Source organism: Uranotaenia lowii, chromosome 1, assembly GCF_029784155.1.
Source record: "Uranotaenia lowii strain MFRU-FL chromosome 1, ASM2978415v1, whole genome shotgun sequence".
NCBI classification, from domain to species: Eukaryota; Metazoa; Arthropoda; class Insecta; order Diptera; family Culicidae; genus Uranotaenia; species Uranotaenia lowii.
The window spans coordinates 123,876,755-123,897,084 of NC_073691.1; the positions used below are offsets into that span (position 1 = coordinate 123,876,755).

A 20,330-nucleotide genomic window follows, 5' to 3' on the forward strand; every position below is an offset into this window, starting at 1 on the left:
GGGATCACTGATCAATATGATTTATCGGTCAAAAAATTGGGATCAGTCTTCTCATGCAATCATGCAATTTTTTTCGCTCGAATCTCTGTTGTCAAACAACATATCGCTAATCTGAAAAATTATGGGCCCTATTATAAGGTTGCCAGATTGCCCGGCTTTATCCGGGTTTGCCCGGATGTTTAATACTAAATTTGAGAACAGTCCGGCCCGGCCCGGCTGCCCGAATTTCATTGAAAAATGTCCGGATTTTGCCCGGATTTGTTCACTTTATTTGGCAAACTAAACAAAAAAAACAACACCTCCAAAACGAAATTTTTCTATCAAGTTTTATAAAAATAATCATGAAAGGTTTTTTTGGAAGCCTCAAATACGGTTCAAAATCTATCATTGAGTTTTGATGAAAAAAAAATGTTTTTTTAATTTTTTTCTTGATTTTTGTTGACAAATTTCTTAGTTTTGAGAAAATTTGCCCCGATATTGCCCGGATTTATGGTCGTCAATTTGAAATCGAATCCCCGGATTTTGCTGGGTTTTTGTATAAAAATTGCTCGGTTTGTCCGGCCCGGATACGTGCTGAAAAAATTCTGGCTACCTTACCCTATTCCATGAAACGAGTCGAGTAACTCCACTCGACTCCAGTCACTGTCGAGTCAAGCGAAATGTCGCATTACGGTAGTCGAGTGCAACTTGTCGAATTAATTTGGGCTCGAATGGCGACTATCATGTTAAAAATTTTCGCAGTCGACTCAGTCGAGCTACTCGACTGAAGTTCGACTCGACTCGACTACTGTAATATTCTTAAGTAAAATGACTCGCGACTCGTCTTATGTAATTGGCGATGGGCGCGCTCACAATCCCGATATACGATTTCTCGTATGTTAAACAAAGAAAGCAATAGCCTTCACTCCAATTTCACTCCGATTAGCTGTCATTCTTATGGAAATCTGTGTAAGAGTAAAGAGCAAGCTTTATTCTTTTTAGCAGGCCCAAGCCCACCCAGTAAACATGAATCGGCAGAGAGGTAACTCAAATCGACAGAGAGATCGCATCGATCTCTCTTGCGATTTTGCATCATCTAATCGGCAGAGAGGAACACACCATACGCGTGCCTTGGGTGAGTGACACGAAATAATCTAAGACACGCCCTCCAGCGCAACACACGAAAACAATCCGAATCGTGTTTGTGTGTTTCCCTTTGAGACGCATGTTTACCTGCCTGAGAAGTCGACTGCTACGACTGCATCGTACAAGTGTACGATTCAAATTTCGCATGTACGCATTCGTATCCGTTGCATCTGGGTATCTCGGCAGGACAAACCGAATGATAATATTTGCGTTCTTGGAGTGTCGCCGAAATTAACCGTTTTATTCTAAGTTCGGTGACTCAACTCTCAATTTTTTGCATGCTCTGTCGATTTTTGAGAGGACGCGCTTACTGGGCAATAGGGCCCTATATTCAAAGCTGATGAGTTATAAAACGAACACACACATAGAGGTATAGGATCTCAGTGAAACTTCATGTTTCTTTGAAGAGATCTGAATTCTACTTAGGACTAAATCGTACATCTTTCAAGGACGTAATGGCTAGTATCTAACTAATGCTAACACCACCAGTCCACAGAAAGAGTACTTTGTATGCCGTGACCAAGACTCGATATCATGACTTCTGGCATAGAAGACTTTAACGCTATTCTCTAGGCCACGGTCGGCGGCAGTTGTTGTACTTTCTTTTTGAGTACCTATTAAGTGAAAATATTATTGCAGACTAACTTCGTTAAAACATTAGCTAAGATTTTATTATTTTCCGATAATGTACACCAAATAGTCCGTCCGTTCAATAAATACTCGCAAACTTGTTTCGACTATAACTTTGTTATCTTACAAGTTATTGCTGATCGGTTTGGTTCATTTGAAAAATGATGAATTGCACAATTTATCAGCAAATGATCAAACTTTAGCTAAAGTTTTAACAAAGTTATTTAAAAAAAATATTTTCCTTAAATATTCAAAAAGCATGTAAAACTCATGAGCTTTAAATATATTTTTTCAGATAAGCGATACGTTGTTTGATAACAGAGATACGAACAAAAAAAAATGCATGTTTTGGAAGATTGATTCCAAACTTTTCGTTAACACACCATACTGAGGGTTGATCCCAAACTTTTGATCGATAACTCAAGTAGTTATTTTGTCTATTTTTAATACTATGCATTTTTTTTTATTAAATTTCACAATTGTATTTTGATAAATATGAAAAAAAAAGGATTCGAATTCCACTCGAATTTTGAAATTTGGTCTTCCCCACAAGGGGCTGATCAGATTTAGATTTGATATACGAATTTTTGGAAATGTTCCAATTTTATGTTAATTATAAGTCCTATTAACTTAACATAAACATTTAGCACAATATATACGAGAAAGGTTTTGCTCATCATCTTTCGAATGAGATCAAAAGAAATGCAATATGTCATAAGATAACTAAGATATGGCCGATCAAAATTTGCATGTTTTCTAGAGGGTGATCCCGTCACTCGTCCGTGTACATCAAAATTTACCATGCAATTTACAATCACTTTTATTTATTGACATACAATAATATAACTTTTGTTATTTTCGGATTCCTATTAATCTAATGGTATGTACTTTGCTGTATTTTTAAATTAAATTTTTATTTTGAATAACATAACAAAATCTTAATACGAGTAAACAGAAACTGCACCACTCGAAAATTTATCAAAATAATACTGTAAATAGCCAAAAATTCGTTAAATTGTGCATAAAGATTAGAAAGGATAACGTTGATGTAAAGTGTAATGATGGGTGAAGTTTGGAAAGCAGCTTTCCGGGATTTATTAATTGCGATGCAAAAAATAGTGCTTAAAAGAAAAGAAAAATGGCTATTCTTGTGTTCTGATTTGCGCTTACGTAGTACTAAATTTATGGATTGATTTTCAAGCGTACTTTCCGATATAAAAATGTGCTCAGTGGTCGACTGCTGGTGCAGTCAGGAATTTTTTTTAAAGACATCTGAGGAATTTGGAAAAGCAGCAATGCAGTGGCGCAGCCCAATTATTGGGCCACAGCAAGAGAAAAAGGGAATATTCTGCAATGGGCGAAAAATGCAGTTCTTTTTAAGATTTCTGCGATTCGCGTTCCTTGTAGGCGACAGAAATTTTGAAAAATAAAAAAAAAGTTGACTCCAATCAGGAAGAATTGGGAGACAGCTCCGGCCTAAACCCTCTATAGCATTTAATGGATTTGGTGAGATCGTTTCTTTTTGAAAATTTAATGCTTTCACTCTTTTTTTGCAGTTCTATTTGCCGAGTAGGATTTCCCATATAAATATCCCTTCCCCTTTCTATCTGAGTACAGCGCCCTGGGTCGTATGAGTTCTCTGCTCCTGAAAAGTTTTATTTGCTGTATCAGATCATCCCCATTATGATTACTTTGACTTGTCGCAGTGTGTATTATTGTACTACACTTATTTTTTAAACCAACACTTGAAACGAATATTGAATCGTTTTGTTTGTTTTGATTATTAAGTTGTACTTTGTGTATCAGCCAATGCAAGATGTGTGTAGTCACTAGACTGCCCCAAATTTGTATCGGAAATTTAAAACCTGTAAAATGTTATACGCTGCAGGCTAAAATTGGTCCTGGGCCTAGTACAAGATCTCATGCCAAATTTGGGCCAGATCGGACCACCGGAAGGGGTCGCTCAACGAGCCTGAAGTTTGTATGGGATTTTGAGACATTTTGTTCGAGAGGAACATGAAAAACCAGTTTTTCGTCAATAAGTTTTGTCTCCTTCGGTCGATTTCTTTCAAAAACGGGTTTTCTTAAAGCCTAAATTATGACAAATATTTCATCTGAAGGTTGCATTTCAATGAAAGTTAAGATAAAAAAGTTATTAAGCTTCAAAAATTTGTTAACTTTTTTAAGGGTGATATTCACCACTTTTTCAATGAGGCGAATAAAGTCCGCCAAGACACTCAATGTGAAATGCATGCCGTTTCGTCAAATAATGACCGATTTTAACCATTGTTGTTGCGCTCGGTTGCACTTTTTAATGTTTTTCTGATATTTGAGTTTGGATGATATTCACTTGATAGTTCGGAAAGAAGTAAGGGCGTAAAAATGCTTGACAATTTAAAAAAAATATTGCATAACCACAGGGGCTTAGGAACATGACTGGACGATTTGTGATGTCAATAAAAAAAACAGTTTTTCATCAATAACTTTGGTTCCCGTCGGTCGATTTCTTCCAAAAACAATGTTTCTAAAATCCTAAATTATGAAAAATATTTCATCCGAAGACTGCATTTCGATAAGAGTTTAGAAAAAAAAGTTATGAGGCTTCAAAAATAGGCTAACTTTCTACGGTGGTATTCATTATTGTTAATGAGGCGTCAATATGTTCGACCGGCCCAACTCATCAACAGTGATAAATACCATCCTTTAAGAAAAACAGTTTTTGAAAGAAATCGGCCAATGGAAACCAAAGTTATTGATGAAAAACAGGTTTTTCATGTTTCTTCCGAGCAAAATGTCTCAAAATGCCATACAAACTTCAATCTCGTTGAGCGACCCTTTGCCGTAATTCGATCTGTCCCAAATATGGCATGAGATCTTGTACTAGGACTAGAATCAATTTTAACCTAAAGCGTATAATATTGCACAGGTTTTAAATTTCCCACACCAATTTGGGGCAGTCTATTGTACATATATCCGCCTTTGGGCGGGGTTTATGTTTCATCTTTTCTACCTAACTCAGAATCTTTTTTTTCTCAAAAATATCTATTCAGAATTGTTGTTATTCTCAGAACCAACCGCCAACATTTTTCTTTAGATCGAAAAACACATGGACCAACGCTTTATGATACCAATGAAATGATAATTTTTCGAAAAAATGTCCTTTTATATTTTTCTCACGTTCTTATTATATTAGCTGTAGCTTTCTTTTGATACAGAATGAAGGTTAATATTGTTAATTGATTTTAACAAAGTATTTTATTCAGTTTAGAGTGAATTGTGTTTAAGTTTATAATTTCTTTTTTTTAATGTACGCATTACGTTTCAAAGAAATTTATTTGAAACTCTGTTACCGTGCATGCTTCGAAAAGAAGCAATTGCTACGATGTTGTGTATAATTTAAACTTTGTTAATTACTCTATGAATAAAAAAAAGATTTTGAATAACTTCACGGGTCAATCTCATTATTTTTTGTAATAAAAACACTCTAAACATCTTTTAATTTAAATTTATCTTTTAATTGGCATCACAAATCGTCCAGTCATGTTCCTAAGCCCCTGTGGTTATGCAATTGTCAAGCATTTTTCCGCCCTTACTTCTTTCCGAACTATCAAGTGAATATCATCCAAATTCAAATATCAGAAAAACATTAAAAAGTGCAATCGAGCGCAACAACAAGAATTAAAAACGGTCATTATTTGACGAAACGGCATGCATTTCACATTGAGTGTTCTGGTCGGACTTTATTCGCCTCATTGAAAAAGTGATGAATATCACCCTTAAAAAAGTTAACAAATTTTTGAAGCTTAATAACTTTTTTATCTTAACTTTCATTGAAATGCAACCTTCAGATGAAATATTTGTCATAATTTAGACTTTAAGAAAACTCGTTTTTGAAAGAAATCGGCCGAGGGAGACAAAAGTTATTGACGAAAAACTGGTTTTTCATGTTCCTCTCGAACAAAATGTCTCAAAATCCCATACAAACTTCAGGCTCGTTGAGCGACCCTTTCCGGTGGTCCGATCTAGCCCAAATTTGGCATGAGATCTTGTACTAGGCCCAGGACCAATTTTAGCCTGCAGCGTATAACTTTTTCAAAAGTCGGGTCATTTGGGGCAGTCTAGTAGTCACCCAATGCTATGCTATGCTTTGCTAAACAGAAACTGCACCACTCAACCGGCTGGCAGTTGAGAAAAATAATCATTCGAGGGAGCGCGTGTGTTGAAAGTGGCTGTCAATTCGCTCAACTACCGTGCTTTTTGTTCCCAAGAAAGGAGACTTAACACGTCCGTCGCTACGCTCGCATTTTGGTTGTTTTACCCGTTTTACTTGCCTTTCCCAAAGAAATTCTCGGAGCGAGAAAACAAATAGGGAGAACTTCAAGATTTGCAACGTGTAGCTAAACTGAGCGGCTAAATTGAATAAGAGAAAGTCGTGTTTTTTATGTGACGGGGCCTCCCAGGAAATACACCCGTCACCCGAATATGGATCCCATGTGGACGAACGTCTTAACAGAGTGTGGTAACTGGCGTGACATAAAGTTGATCTGTACAATCCTCACAATCTGTACAATTCTGCAAAGTGATCCTGAATAGGATCCAGGAGAAAATCGACGCTGTACTCTGACGGCAGCAAGCTGGATACTAACCCGGAGAAGTGCCTCAGGAAGAGGAGCACTCCCGCGGGCTTTTCCCTACTCAAAGAAAAAAATGCTGAGAATTCGAAGGGATATCTCAGCCCCTGCTTGCTCTATAAAGCGGGGTAATTGAATTGAGGACACTAGCAGTCCAGAATATTAAACGTCACACCTTTTTTTGCTTTCCATCTATTAAGCTCATCTCTTCAGTATTTGTAAACAACATGTTCCGCATCACATTGAACGTATTTTTTTTCAAAATTGAATCACTGCTGATTTTTTTAAGTTTAGCTATACGAAAAACCGTTCCCACTTACCCCGGTGTTACTTTAAATTTGAGGTCGAGATTACAAATTTAATCTTGGGGATTAAATTTTTTTCAATTACACAAAAATGTACCCGCTTGAGCCCTCAAAATTTTATTTCTAGTAAACTGAAATTGCTTTCCTACGTTATCAAAACTGTCAAAAATTGCAATTTTATGTTCAAGTGATATCTAAACGGCCCATAAGCAGAAAAAATTTAGGTACCTATCTACATATTGTTAGCTTGAAAAAACCAAAATCTTTTCTGTTTAATCTAATGCCAAGCAGTATAAGATGCAATTGTTTTATTTAGCAAAAATGTTTGAATATAAAATCCAATTTGAAGTTGAATGAGTAAAAACTAGAAAAAAATTAACACAACAAAGTTAGAAGTATTCGATATATTTTCCAAAATTATGAGTCTGTTAAGTACAGAGCTATGTTACTACAAAAAAACTAAACTAAACATCTATTTCTTATGCTTATTCATTGGTACGTGAACTGTTTCTAAAGAAGATCGATTCACTCAAAGTGACGGTATAGTTAATAGCACTTCTGAATCAGAAGGCTGGCTGCAGAGAGGATCAATGGGGCGATTCATTGAATGAGTAGGAAGTTTAACAATGGCTTGAGACGCTGATTTTTGTTAGATCTATCTTGTGACATTCAATGTACAGTCTTCACAGTTTCTTTTTACTAATTCTAACCCATCGACAATAGTGGTATGTTCGACGTTCATCCGAAAAGAAAATCACGTTGAATATTTCGTGTGACTGGAGCATTCTGGGCGACCAAACTGCAAAACATATGACAGTTTTATATCTTTAACAACTTTTATGCAAATAAACGTGATGTTTTGTGCCATAATCTCTTTTTTTTCCAAATAGTTGACATTGGTGATTCTAATTAACCGAAATTATAAATCGTTTTTTTGTGTAGGCGTACCTATCAACTATTATAACAAATGTTTACAATTCATCCGGATCGTACTCTAGCTGTTCCAGCCATTCGATAATAGTCTTGGCATTGGACTCCATCCAGAGGATATTGGCTTCTGCCCTCTCGATAGCCTGTTGGATTGTTCGGCCCGTGTCTTTCAAATGTTTTTGTGCAAATTCTTTGAGCTGTTGAAAGAAAAAAGTGAATGCATTTAGACACTGCATTGAGGGAAACTTCGAGCAAACTCACCTCATCGAGCTCATATCGAGTGTTGAAACGTTTGGTTGAAAATTTCAGAATCATGTTCAAGTTCGACATCGAGGTTCCCAGGCTGAAATTAATAGTAAATTGAAAATTATTATATTTCTTATAACCTCCAACCATTTTTTTTATTTTACATATGAAATATAACGGATGTATGGGAAAATTTTCATCATCTAATTTAAAAACCGACCATATATTTCTGAAAATTTTTGTGTTTTTTTTTTGTATTTTTATAATTTTCGAGGGTGAAAATTCGGAACTTTCACGTTCGATTGAGCTGAAATTTTGAAAAGGTCTGTTTTGTTGTTGTTTTTGTTTGTTGTTTATTTGTATCGTGGCGTTAAGGTTAACCTTGTTAAAATTGCCACTTTCAGGGTTATCTAGTACGTCTGCTTTATTTTTACATTTTTTCATTCTAACATTCTAAAACTTTAACTTTCAAACTACACTTATTTAATCCGAATATAAATTAAAATGTGTAATTAGAATTCCAAAACTGTATGCATTGCCTTTTAAAAATTGCTTGCTATATCGTTCGTTTTAATGTCAAAGGTAGAATTCCAGTGAACCATACCTCGCACTAAAAATGATATTGAATAGGTTAACGTGTAATTTGTTGGGATAGTCAGGTTCTGCAACTGCCCTCGTGATGACAGTAACTTGCTAAAAAAAAAAACTTTGACGGTTATCCTGTGCGCAGGTGCATGCAGATTTTCCAATGACGAACCCATCAAGTTTTCCTGCAGGTGACTAACATGTGCGTATATATCCAAACCAAATACGAAGCGTACGCAGCAGTTAAAAGCCACACGAAACCAATCAACAAAATGTAGGTACATGGTCAGTTTTTAAAATTCGACACGACCGTTTTCGCTGTCACCCTAATACTTACTAATCTTTCATTTTTTGCCAATTGTTACGGATGTAGTTGAATGCCAGCGGTTGACCGATCACGTTGTTCGATACCGACAGGAACACCCTGAACACGTCCTGCTTGCGTATACCGTACTTGTCGGTCATCGAGTATTCGAGGAACCGCGTCAGGATCCACATTTCTCGCGAGCAGCCCAAAGCCGAGAGAAGAATTTCCTTCTCGCTCGGGATGGTCGTCCGGTGGAATCGATCCCAGGCGAACTCCCACTCAGCCTGGTCGCCGTACTTGATTGCCGTGCAGTACACGATATTTTTCAGATTCGGTGAGATCCTGCATGATTTTTTTTAAATATAAACATCTACGTTTGAAACGAAAAAAAGTAAAACATAGAGTACTTACGGATTATTGATGTCGGGGTTCGGTTCATGCATCCATTCATAGAATTTTTGAACACACCTGCTGACGCATTCTTTGTACCCTAGATGACAAGCTGCAGTAAGTACATCGACCCGTTTATAAACGGTCAACAGAGGGCTATTTTTGGGATCCTCGAATCCCACTTTAGCGAAAATGGGTTTCAGCAGATGGGTTGAATATTTCTGTAGAAAAGATATAAAAATACATATCAATAACTGTTAAGCTTTACAAGATTACTATACCGAATAAACTAATTCACATCTTCTCAGTTTTTAACACAACCATTTTTTTTTCGTGAAACATCCCCGAAAGAGGCAAAGAATTGTCTTAGAAAGGTTTCACCTGGGAGAACGGATAATGTAGCTACACTCAGGCGAATTTTTATTATAATTTTCTTATATTATGAAGAGATTAATCACCGTAATTTATGTTTGTTACTTTAATTTATCGGCCTTATCGGTGAAAAGTGATGTCCTTTTAAGTAGGGACATCATAAGATTATGAAATTTTAAAGATGGACTAGCTGACCCGGTGTGCTTTGCTACACCTTCCAAAAATGAATAAAATTTGTTAAAATAATTGAAATTTAGTTTTATTTCCTAGGCAGCATTTCAAACCAAATTTCAATATAATTAAGAAGCAAACGCTTTAAAAAGAGAGCTTTAACTGGAGTTTCGAATTTTCGTACAAAGATGATTTAAAAATGTTTTCGTAAAATTGATCTTTAGATTTATTTTTCAAGATCTGAAACTTTAACTCTGTTTTTATAAATTTCATAGAGTTTATAATGATGACAAAATATATGTTTCAATGATACGGACTTCCAGCCCTTACTCTTTTCCAATGCCAGAAGTGATCACGAATTACTGTTAAATCATTTTCATTTCTGAATGGCGTAACCTTTCGCTTTATTTTTCTGATAAGTTTTCAAATTATGCCAATTATAATATGAATATAGAGTTGCCTCCTTTTTTCCGACTCTACCCAGAAATAAGAAAGTCTCAAATAATTCGCACGCAAATAACGCTTGATAAGTTCTCGATTTATACCAACAAACTTGTTTTGAAGCCCTGATTGGTTAATAAGTTTGCAAGCTAAACAACGCAATTTATATGGAACTCGCTTTGTCCCTCCTTTCTTCACATTGTAATGCAGAAAGGGTTGCAACAATCATAGAAACATATCTAGTACATCACAGTACGTACGTACAGTTAGTGAAACATGTGAAAATAGTCTCCCAATTCTGACACCGGTACTGATTGGAAAATTTGCATGAAACGTAATTCATAGTATACCATGTGACATGTTTTTCATCAACGTTTTTTGTCGAAACTGTGATTAGATTTTTTTATGATTTTTTTCTTCTAAATCTTTTACACTTAACCACTTTGCAATCGCAACTCGTCTCATCTGACGGTTTTCAAGATAAATGTATAAAATTACGCCTACAATGAGAAAAACAGATTTAAAGAGCAATGTTTGCATGTGCAAAAATGTTAGAATCGAAATGTAGGATTTTAACAAACTTCAGCATCGTTGAGCGACCCCTAAGAGTTTACCAAATGATCTTAAATTTTGCATTTTAGCCTCTTGCAGGCCAAGGAACAATTTTAGCCCCCAAGGTTTTGGTTCCGGAACATAATTCTATGTTTGGACCACCCTCATGTCCATTATAATTTCTCGTTGTTTTAAAACTTTCAAAATAATGAAAGTTTTTACTCACTTTAAATTTATCATAGCTACTCGTTTTGATGAGCATCGAATCGATGAAATTCAGCGATCCAATGGCCGCCTTCCATGGCACGTAGTCCGTTTCATGCACCAAATAGCGGGTCACGCTGAGCGCTGTGCTATAGTTGAGGTACCCTCCGCGGGCCAGATTTAGAGCGTCGTCGATCAGCTGTGCCCTATTTGAAGGTGCTATTTCGGCAAATTTTCGCGGATCCATCAAATGTTCAGAAATGATCTGCCAATTTCGTTGATCGTAATTCACTCTGTAGTAGCCTATATTTGTTGAAATGTATGATAATAGATACTTTATATAAAATTATTACATACAAACCTACCAGTTTGTTGAATATTCACTATCATCCAGTCGTGGTTTGGAATATCCATGCTTTGCAGGATGAGCGTTTCTTCCCCTTTCATCCATATTTCCGGCTTTGTATTGTTGAACTCGGTATCTCCGAGAGTAGTGAAAGTGATGGGAATCCACCAAAGAGGTTTTTCTTCTATCCCATTTTTCAAAGTTCCATTTGATGGTTCAATGAAAATAAATCTCTGCTGGTGGAATTCAATATTTTTAGTTTCGTAATCCCTAGTGACAGTGACTATGGGAAAACCGGTCTGCAACGTCCAGGTGTCCATAATTTGCTTGACAGTGGTACGATCGTCGAACACATTTCTTTTTCGGGCTTCAGCTGTGAGGAATGTCCATAAATCATCTTGGTCAGCACTCTGATATTTTCTATAATAAAGAAATATGTTTACTAAAATAAAAATCAAAAAAAACAATTTAAAACCATACTTTTCATTCAAATAATTCGTTAGACCCTTCCGGAATACCTCGGATGTCAAGAAATGATCCATCATTCGAATGATGGCGGCACCTTTACCATACGAAATTTTATCGAATATTTCGTTTATTTCTTCCGGGTTGTGCACCTCCACCGATATCTGGTGAGATGAAGATAGAGCATCCAACGAGAACACCGCGTGAAGTTCATTGACTACAAACTGTTCCATCGACTTCCAGGCCGGTTCAACGGCATCCACTGCCAGATACTCCATGTAGCTGGCAAAACCTTCGTTCAGCCAAAGATCTGTCCACCAGGTTGGGGTCACGAGATTCCCAAACCATTGATGAGCTGCAAAACGAATAATTTTCTATCCTCAAGATCATTGAAATACAATTTTCCAATTCAACAACATACTCACCCAACTCATGAGCAACGACTGTGACCACTCGTTGTTTGTTATTATTGGCGGAAACATTTTCCTCATAAAGCATCGCCGTTTCTCGATAGGTTATCAAGCCCCAGTTTTCCATCGCTCCGGCACTGAAATCTGGCAGAGCAATCATGTCCATCTTTGGTAAGGGATAGGAAATATCGAAAAACTTTTCCAGATACTTTAGCAGTTTGGGGCCCACGTCCAGCGCATAGCGGGCAGAGTTTATAACATCCGATTTGGCCCAAACGGCAAAATTCCCAGCAGACAGATTTACAAAGTCACAGACCACAAACGCCACCAGGTACGTGGACATGGGTACCGATTCTTGAAATACGTCCCACACGTAGTCCTGCAGACCATCTTGTCTGTCAATTGTAGGGTAAATTTTAAAGGATTAAAATTATTGTGTAATTACCAGACAGTAATACTCACGCGGCACTGTAGCTTCTCTGCTTTGGCATGTTCGACAAAGTCATCATGTTTTGAGGTCTCGCTAAACTAAGAGAGAATTTCGCTTTTAGCGCTGGTTCATCGAAGCAAGGGAAAGCTCGTCGAGCGTCTGTTGGTTGAAATTGGGTAGTTGCGAGCCACCTAAAAAGGGTTTGAAAAATTTAGAACTGGTTTGACAATTGTTCCAAGCCTTTTTCCACAGATTTCATCATATTTTTGAGAAACCTGAAAACTAGATATGTACCGAATATTCGGTCGCCGAAAAACCGTTAAGCCGAATATTCGGCTCACCGAATAGTTGAGTGTATAAGCTATACAATCATTACAAACTGATGGTTTCAGTAAAACACCTAAGGCTGCATTAGTGAAGGATCAAGTATCCTTAAATTTTAAAAATATCACAATTTTTTTCGTCTTACGAAAATGCTTCTAGTTCATATACGGGTTCATGTATCTTTTTATGTTTTGGAGCATATTAACTGAAATTACACACTGTCAGAAAATGCAAAAGACGGCGAGTTGCTAAATTTTCCCAAAACGGTATAATGAAAATTAGAAAAGGGGATCAAATATCCCCAATCTGCCCTATAGTGTTTTTCGACGGATTTTTGAAAAAAAATCCGTTTAACTAGTCACATTCTTCCTGTGCCTGTTCATTTTCATCGGATTTTTGTTGTTGTTTAAAAATTAAAGGCGCTGGATACATCTTCAGTTAAGTACATTTGTACATGTTCGACTAAATGTTTTCGATCAATATCTGTCAAAAACATTTAACCCTCATCCGCATTAGATTTCATTACCCTAATCAGCACTAAGAGTGTCAATTTGACACCACAAGCTTAAATCGTTATAACTTTTGGCGTAATAAACCGATACAAAACTTACATCAAAAGAAACCTTGTAATGTCAGTAAAATATGTTTAAAACATAGTATACAGCTAAAGTTACAAGTTTTCTCGTTATTCAGCATGAAAAAAATAAAATCCGAAAAAACATGCCTCACGAAAACTGCTGTAGTTCATATATAACACGTCCAAACAAATATTTGCTTTATGCATATGAAAGCTGAAGTTAATGCCTACATCATGAAGACAAGAAATATTTTTTTAAATTTTTTTTTAATGAAATGGTCACAAAAAGTTCGAAAAAGTGGTCTAAAAAACCTACTTTTCATTCGATTGCTACACCCAAAATTCAGCCTCTGTGCCAATGGCGTGTAGTCAATTACATAGCATCATTGGTACAAGAAGATAACGCGATTGGTGCTGATTCGATTTGCTCCCACCGGCATTAATCTCCCAAGTTAACCGAATTGCGTATGTCTGAAAGAAACAAAATAAAAACGCTTTCACGTCCCTCCCTATCGCATCACAAGACGAAGAAGGATGGAAATAAATACCGGCCAACACCAGGCAGCCAGCGAACCGAGCGCTGTGCGTGTGAATGTAGCAAAAGCAACAACAAAAACATCCTTCTAATTCAATCCCTTCAATCCACTGGCAAACAACCACGGCCGAGCTGTGCGTGTGTATGCAGTAAAAGCAACAACAAAAAAAACATTCCTTCAATTCAATCAACCGGCAAACAACCACGGCTAAGCTGTGCGTTTGTATGTAGCAAAAGCAACAACAAAAACATTCCTTCAATTTACCGGCAAAGCTGCCCGGCTTTAGCAGCTGTGTATATGTAGCGTGTGTATGTAATAGCAGGCAGTAAGCAAAGCACAGTTCTCACTCAATGGGTTTCCCGTTTCCTCCACTCCCGTTCCCTTTCCCGTTTCCATCGTAAGACAAATGAATACCTTGAAAAGAGGCCAAACGCCGGGAAGCCACTTTCGTGCGTTTCTTTTGTGATTGATCGGTGGCAGAATGCCTATGACAAATATCCCTCTTCCTGCATGAAGCTCAAATAGTACACTGGTTAATATGTCGGTCTGGCAAGACCATATGGTTGGTAATTTGAGTTCGATTCTCCCTACGGGCGCTGTGGTTTATATTTTTATTTTCTTGTTTCTGGGATGAATTATCCAATAGGAACGAAATCCCATAAAATGTTTTTCTTGTTTTGCTTGAATGTAGTGGTCATGCATCATTTTAGTTGGGAGCCGAGTCCTTATGCCAGTTACGGTTTTTCAAACATATCATCTTCGGCACAGTGCACATTTCAGCGCATTATCGGCACAGAGATGTGCTAAATAGGCATTGGATTTTTGCAACCTCTTCTATGGGTGTAGTAAATACTGTTTGAGCGATGGTAGAGTTTTAGATAAAATATGACAACAAACTTTTTTGTAGAGAAATGAATCCAACTTAGATGAAATTTCAGGGACTAGATAAGAGAAAATCGATGTTGAAAAACATGCGAAAAAAATTCGCCTTGTCTCCCGGTGAGACTTGAACCCACATCTTGCGCCTCTCCGGGGCCCATGTATTAACATTCTACTGCAGGAGACCAACCTGGCGTATGAATATTATACTGGTTGAGTGTCGATGTCTATCGGAATGAAGGGAATAGTTCTCCCATGTGATCATAATCATTTTTCTTGGTCTATTTCTATTCCCATCATTTCATCTTACGGTAGTTGGAATCAAGTTTGGACATTTTTAAGCACGGCAAGATTTGCATTGCCTTCTCGTATCCTGCACGGGTTGTCAGTTATGATGAGAAATAATGCGTTTGCCGTATTTGGATATCCAGCCAATTTCGGTGTTTGGCACCGCCTTATTTCTATTTTTAAATTGCGACCCAGAGATGGGTCTTGACTCAAACATTCAGTCAGCGAAACTTTTTTGTAGAGAAATGAATCCAACTTAGATGAAATTTCAGGGACTAGATAAGAGAAAATCGATGTCGAAAAACATGCGAAAATCGATGTTGAAAAACATGCGAAAAAAAATTCGCCTTGTCTCCCGGTGAGACTTGAACCCACATCTTGCGCCTCTCCGGGGCCCATGTATTAACATTCTACTACAGGAGACCAACCTGGCGTATGAATATTATACTGGTTGAGTGTCGATGTCTATCGGAATGAAGGGAATAGTTCTCCCATGTGATCATAATCATTTTTCTTGGTCTATTTCTAAAAAAAAAAAAAAAAAGACAACAAACTTTATTAAAATTCTAACATTTTGCTGTCTTTAGATTTTTGATGCAACAAAAATTGAAATTAATGGAATTTTTCAAAGTTCACTACTTTGCGCAATTTTTTTACAAATTGAAATTTCATCTCTTTCTGTGGTTGTACCCGGATTTTCAGTGCTTTCACTTTGTTTGGACCAATCAAAAGTATATTCATTGGAAAGCAATTTTAATCTACATTCTAGCACTGATGAAATTCTAGTGAGGTGCAACAAATCACGCTGTGAGATTTCACAAAAATATGAAAATCATTATTTCGTCTGTCGGCTTCGTTCTCTGACCAAATCACCACCCATCGTAACTACTCGGAGAGCAAACAAACACGTTTTACTGAACGGGCTGCTTGTGGTTCTAGAAATTCAGGAATGATTTTACGTTTATAATTTTCATATTTTTATGAAATCTCACAGCGTAAATTGTTTCACCTCACTAGAATGTAGACTAAATTCCCTTTTCAATGGATATAGTTTTGATTGCTTCAAACGTCGAGAAAGCACTGAAAATCCAGGTACAACCTGACGGAGGACCACAAGAACAGATGAATTTTCAATTAGTGAAAAAATCGCGCAAAGTAGCCAACTTTGAAAAATTCCAGTAAATTCAATTTTTGTTGCATCGAAAATCTAAAGACAGCAAAATGTTAGAATTTCAATAAAGTTTGTAGTCATATTTTATCTAAAACTCTACCATCGCTCAAACAGTATTTACTAGCAATCGAATGAAAAGTAGGTTTTTTAGACCACTTTTTCGAACTTTTTGTGACCATTTCATTAAAAAAAAACTTAAAAAATATTTCTTGTCTTCATGATGTAGGCATTAACTTCAGCTTTCATATGCATAAGACAAATATTTGTTTGGACGTGTAACATATGAACTACAGCAGTTTTCGTGAGGCATGTTTTTTCGGATTTTTTTTCTTTTATGCTGAATAACGAGAAAACTTGAAACTTTAGCTGTATTTAGTATTTAGCTGTATATTAGTTTTATATAAAGTTCATAATAATTCAAACGACTTAAATAGATTTTACTTTTGTGGTGTCAAAATGACACCCAAAGTCGGAAAAGGGAGTTTTTTTGTCCAGGCTTCCAGGGTTCGTCCATAAAAAAGTAAAGATGCAATATTGAAGAACTTTTGAATTCATTTAGGGTTCCAGAAGAAATTTTTGTATTTTGAAGCTTCTGAAAAAAGTTACAAGCCTTCAAACATGCAATGGTGTCAAAATGACACCCTAATGCGGATGATGGTTAAATCTTTTTCTCTGGATCAACTAACCTTTTAGACGTATTGGATTGGAAAATGGTATGTATAGCTTCTAAATCCCTTTTATTTTTTCAAACGTCCGCCAAGCGTCATATCATTATTCATGTGCATCAGTACGAAATTCATATTCATGAAAAACGAACTAAATTTGGATTTATTTTTGAAAATCGACTTCTTTTGCATTTTCTGACAGCGTATAATTTCTAGTTCATATGCTCCAAAAGTCCAAAAATCCGAAGATAAAAGGTCCGTTGAATATCTTTTGCCTTACAAGTTCTCATTTTACAGTTTGTAAGTATCAGACAAAGTGAATTCTAAAAGTTTGTCTACCCTATATGCATTGCATTTAGAAAAATACAATACACAAATACAAAAATTTTGAAGAAAAGTAAAAGATGGTTTAAGATTTTGCATCAGACTGAACACAAAAAAAAATTAGACTCAGCTCGTCGTAGCTAGGAAACACTTACCAACCTGTTCGATATCCGCTTCCTCGCACCCCGTTATAACCCGTATTTAACGCTTTTCGGTGCACGCAATAAAGAACCAAAAATCTTTAAGGGGCAATTAAAATTACTTTTATTGAGCAAAAAGCAAGAAAACTTGGCCCAGTTCACCAACGATCGGTGATGTCGTTTTGCCCTCTGCCTGCCTCCGGCGTTATGGCGGAAGTTGCCTTGACCTCGTCTTGTTATCCGGTAACTGTTGTAGCTAACCAAGAACCGCAGTTCTCGATATTTTCCCGATCCGTAGGTTGTCGTACGGCCGGGAATGCCCAGCCGTATGTTGACGGACGGCGTGTACTGAGCCGTATGGTTACGGACGGCTGTCCAATCTTCTTGGAGTCGCGGGCACTTAAATCTGTTTGCACAGTGCCTTTCACTGAACAAACTGAGCACTTAAACCAAGGTCAAAAAACGGAAACGACGCTTGGTTGACGGAAACGGATGTTGGCGGGCACAACGATTGGACGACACTTCGGACGCGAACTCCAAGGTATCAAAGAGGCCGGCCAATGGGTGGAGCCTTAGAGGCCTTATATAAACTCCGCCTGAATTGAAGATCGGCAAAGCCGTTGCATCTGATTGGGCCACTGCATCTGAGGCGATGTAGCCATCTCGCTCTTTTTTTGTGACATGTGTCAGGAAGTTTGATATTCTAGCAGTTGAGTCATCCTGAACTGCTACACGGAAAAAAATCTGCTAATCTCCTATCTTTTATCAAAATGTCCAAAATTAATTCATTTAAATTTATATAATTCAAAACTTTAATGCGTGAATACGTACATTTACCTACATTTTATTTTATTCGAGACAAAACTGACACCGAAAGGCATAAAATACAGGTTGTAACCGAGTAGGAGGTTACAGTTTGGATCTGGAATTAGTGTTTTAAAAAAGGCATCGAGATACAACCAAAATCAATGCTTAAACCAATTGATATTTTTGGGTTGTTCTAAGAAGTTTAAAACAACTGTGTTGGCATTTTTTGGTGAATTATGAGTAAACATACACATAAAATAAACATGTGTCCAATTTACATGAAATAAAAAAAAATCATAATTTTTCGGTTCAATATTTTGTTGGTCAACAGTTAGCGGTTAGCGATAAGCGCTTTAAATTTTAAACGATAAGTTTTTGAGCTAATTTTTCAGTTTTAATTAGCGATCACTAATTTAACCTGAATTAGCGGTTCAATAAGGGTCGCTAATTTTTCAGTTAGAGATGCCGAACACTGATTAAAAGTATACTATAGAAGGATGCGTCAAATTAGTTTGTAGGTAACTTGATAATCAAAATTCATTTAACTTTGATTTCATTCAATCATTTTTGCTAAAAGCCTCATAAACATAAGATAACTAAAATAGAAAACTCACATCGTTTCATTTCTGACGTTGTAGGAGCTCCGATAAAACCCTTGAAGATATTCGTTCAAAAACCCAGTATATTTTATCACAATCGATAGTTCATCTCCGGCATGTAACTTCCGTTTCAGTTTCAAAACGAAAAATTGCTGACTTTCCACGATAAACTGTTTCTCGATTCCAAGCTGTTCCGTGGGGGCTGCCAGATCATTTTCACTATCTTTGCTCTGCTGCCGCCAGACCTGAGCATCGTGAATTTTTAAAGCCACCGCATGTAGCGTTATGTTGTCACAATCTTCCACTACCCGCACTTTAATGTCGACACTTCCGTCGAAGGTGAAATTGTTCTCGAAAATGAATGGAATCAGTTTGATATTGTATGCCACAGGTTCGATCGACCTCGGTAACCGAACATTGCCTTGGTCGGAAGGCGGTGACTCAGAGGAATCCGGAACATCCTGTGGTACAGCGCCACTATTACTGGCTGTTGTGCTCAAGGATGCTGCTGTCGAGGAGGTGGTCGTTGATGTTGATGAATCCGTTGTTGTGTCAGGAAGATGATGTTTCCACGACACATTATTGGAACTTGATGACGGATAATGATGGAAGGAGGGATGATCACAAATGCTGGCATGAACCGGTGCATCCTGCTGGCAACTGGCGAACTGATATATGAGAAGTCCTGTGCCCACCAGTAAACAACTGAAAATTGCCACCGTTGTCAGCAGTGCCATACGGGTTATGAAAAACCCTCGGCTTTCGCTGTAGGCACCAACCACTGGTCCACCATCCGGCGCCATCGCGAAGCTCTCCCGTATTTGCATCTTGCCGCTCGCGTTGTTCATCTTGTGAGCCGTGCCCTGGTCGTAATAAAAAGTGCCACACGCTGGAAATCGTTGCCGGCTGGATTAATTCATTGGAACGATCTGAGGATGGACGAGAATAGAAGATATAAATGATAGCAAACAATTATCAAGTCTCTCTGTAATTAAGTTTAATTAAGAGTTACGCCAATCAATTGAAAGTTCTTAAAGACGAGACGCTGGCTACTGTTTACATGTTGAAGAAAGTTTCACTTCAACTGAACACATCGGAATGGAGCGACGCCGCTGATTGAGATGTGTTAATTACATTTTTATCAACGTTAGTCTACAAATGTTTGAAATGAAAAGCAAATGTACTTCTGGTACCAATTTCAAAATCCCTATGTGGATAGGCTAAATACCAACTTTGCCATTATAAAATCGTTTATTTGCCCTCATTGTAGCATCCTGGTTAGAACATTTTCTGATCATTGTGAACTCAAATCTCCTGAATTTCGTGGTTGTAAATCAATTATGTATGATTTATTCAGCTTGTATATACCTGTTTTTCGCTTGCTTGAAACCTTTTAAGTACTCTCGCTTATCTTGTAATAAGTGTATCTAATTCTAAGAATTCAATCAAGAACTACGTTCTGTCATTCTTCACCCAATGT

The 20,330-nt window shown here is 37.1% G+C and overlaps 1 protein-coding gene across 2 annotated transcripts in view; it reads right to left on the reverse strand.

Annotated features, from left to right (window-relative positions):
- Positions 1-7,080: 7,080 nt before the first annotated feature.
- The window catches only part of LOC129739725 (aminopeptidase N), a 56,728-nt gene continuing 43,478 nt past the window's right edge, over positions 7,081-20,330 (reverse strand). The window contains exons 2-12 of one of the 2 annotated variants that reach the window (XM_055731233.1): positions 18,866-19,779; positions 12,573-12,731; positions 12,126-12,505; positions 11,716-12,055; positions 11,255-11,655; positions 10,912-11,192; positions 9,171-9,370; positions 8,790-9,101; positions 7,883-7,964; positions 7,640-7,818; positions 7,081-7,490 (exon numbers count right to left, since the gene is read on the reverse strand). In XM_055731233.1, the coding sequence (XP_055587208.1) occupies positions 7,663-7,818; positions 7,883-7,964; positions 8,790-9,101; positions 9,171-9,370; positions 10,912-11,192; positions 11,255-11,655; positions 11,716-12,055; positions 12,126-12,505; positions 12,573-12,731; positions 18,866-19,698 (3,144 nt within the window). In that variant the 5' untranslated portion in view covers positions 19,699-19,779 and the 3' untranslated portion in view covers positions 7,081-7,490; positions 7,640-7,662. Of the gene's footprint in view, positions 7,819-7,882; positions 7,965-8,789; positions 9,102-9,170; positions 9,371-10,911; positions 11,193-11,254; positions 11,656-11,715; positions 12,056-12,125; positions 12,506-12,572; positions 12,732-18,865; positions 19,780-20,330 lie in introns of both variants that reach the window. The other variant, XM_055731232.1, reaches the window with a different exon arrangement.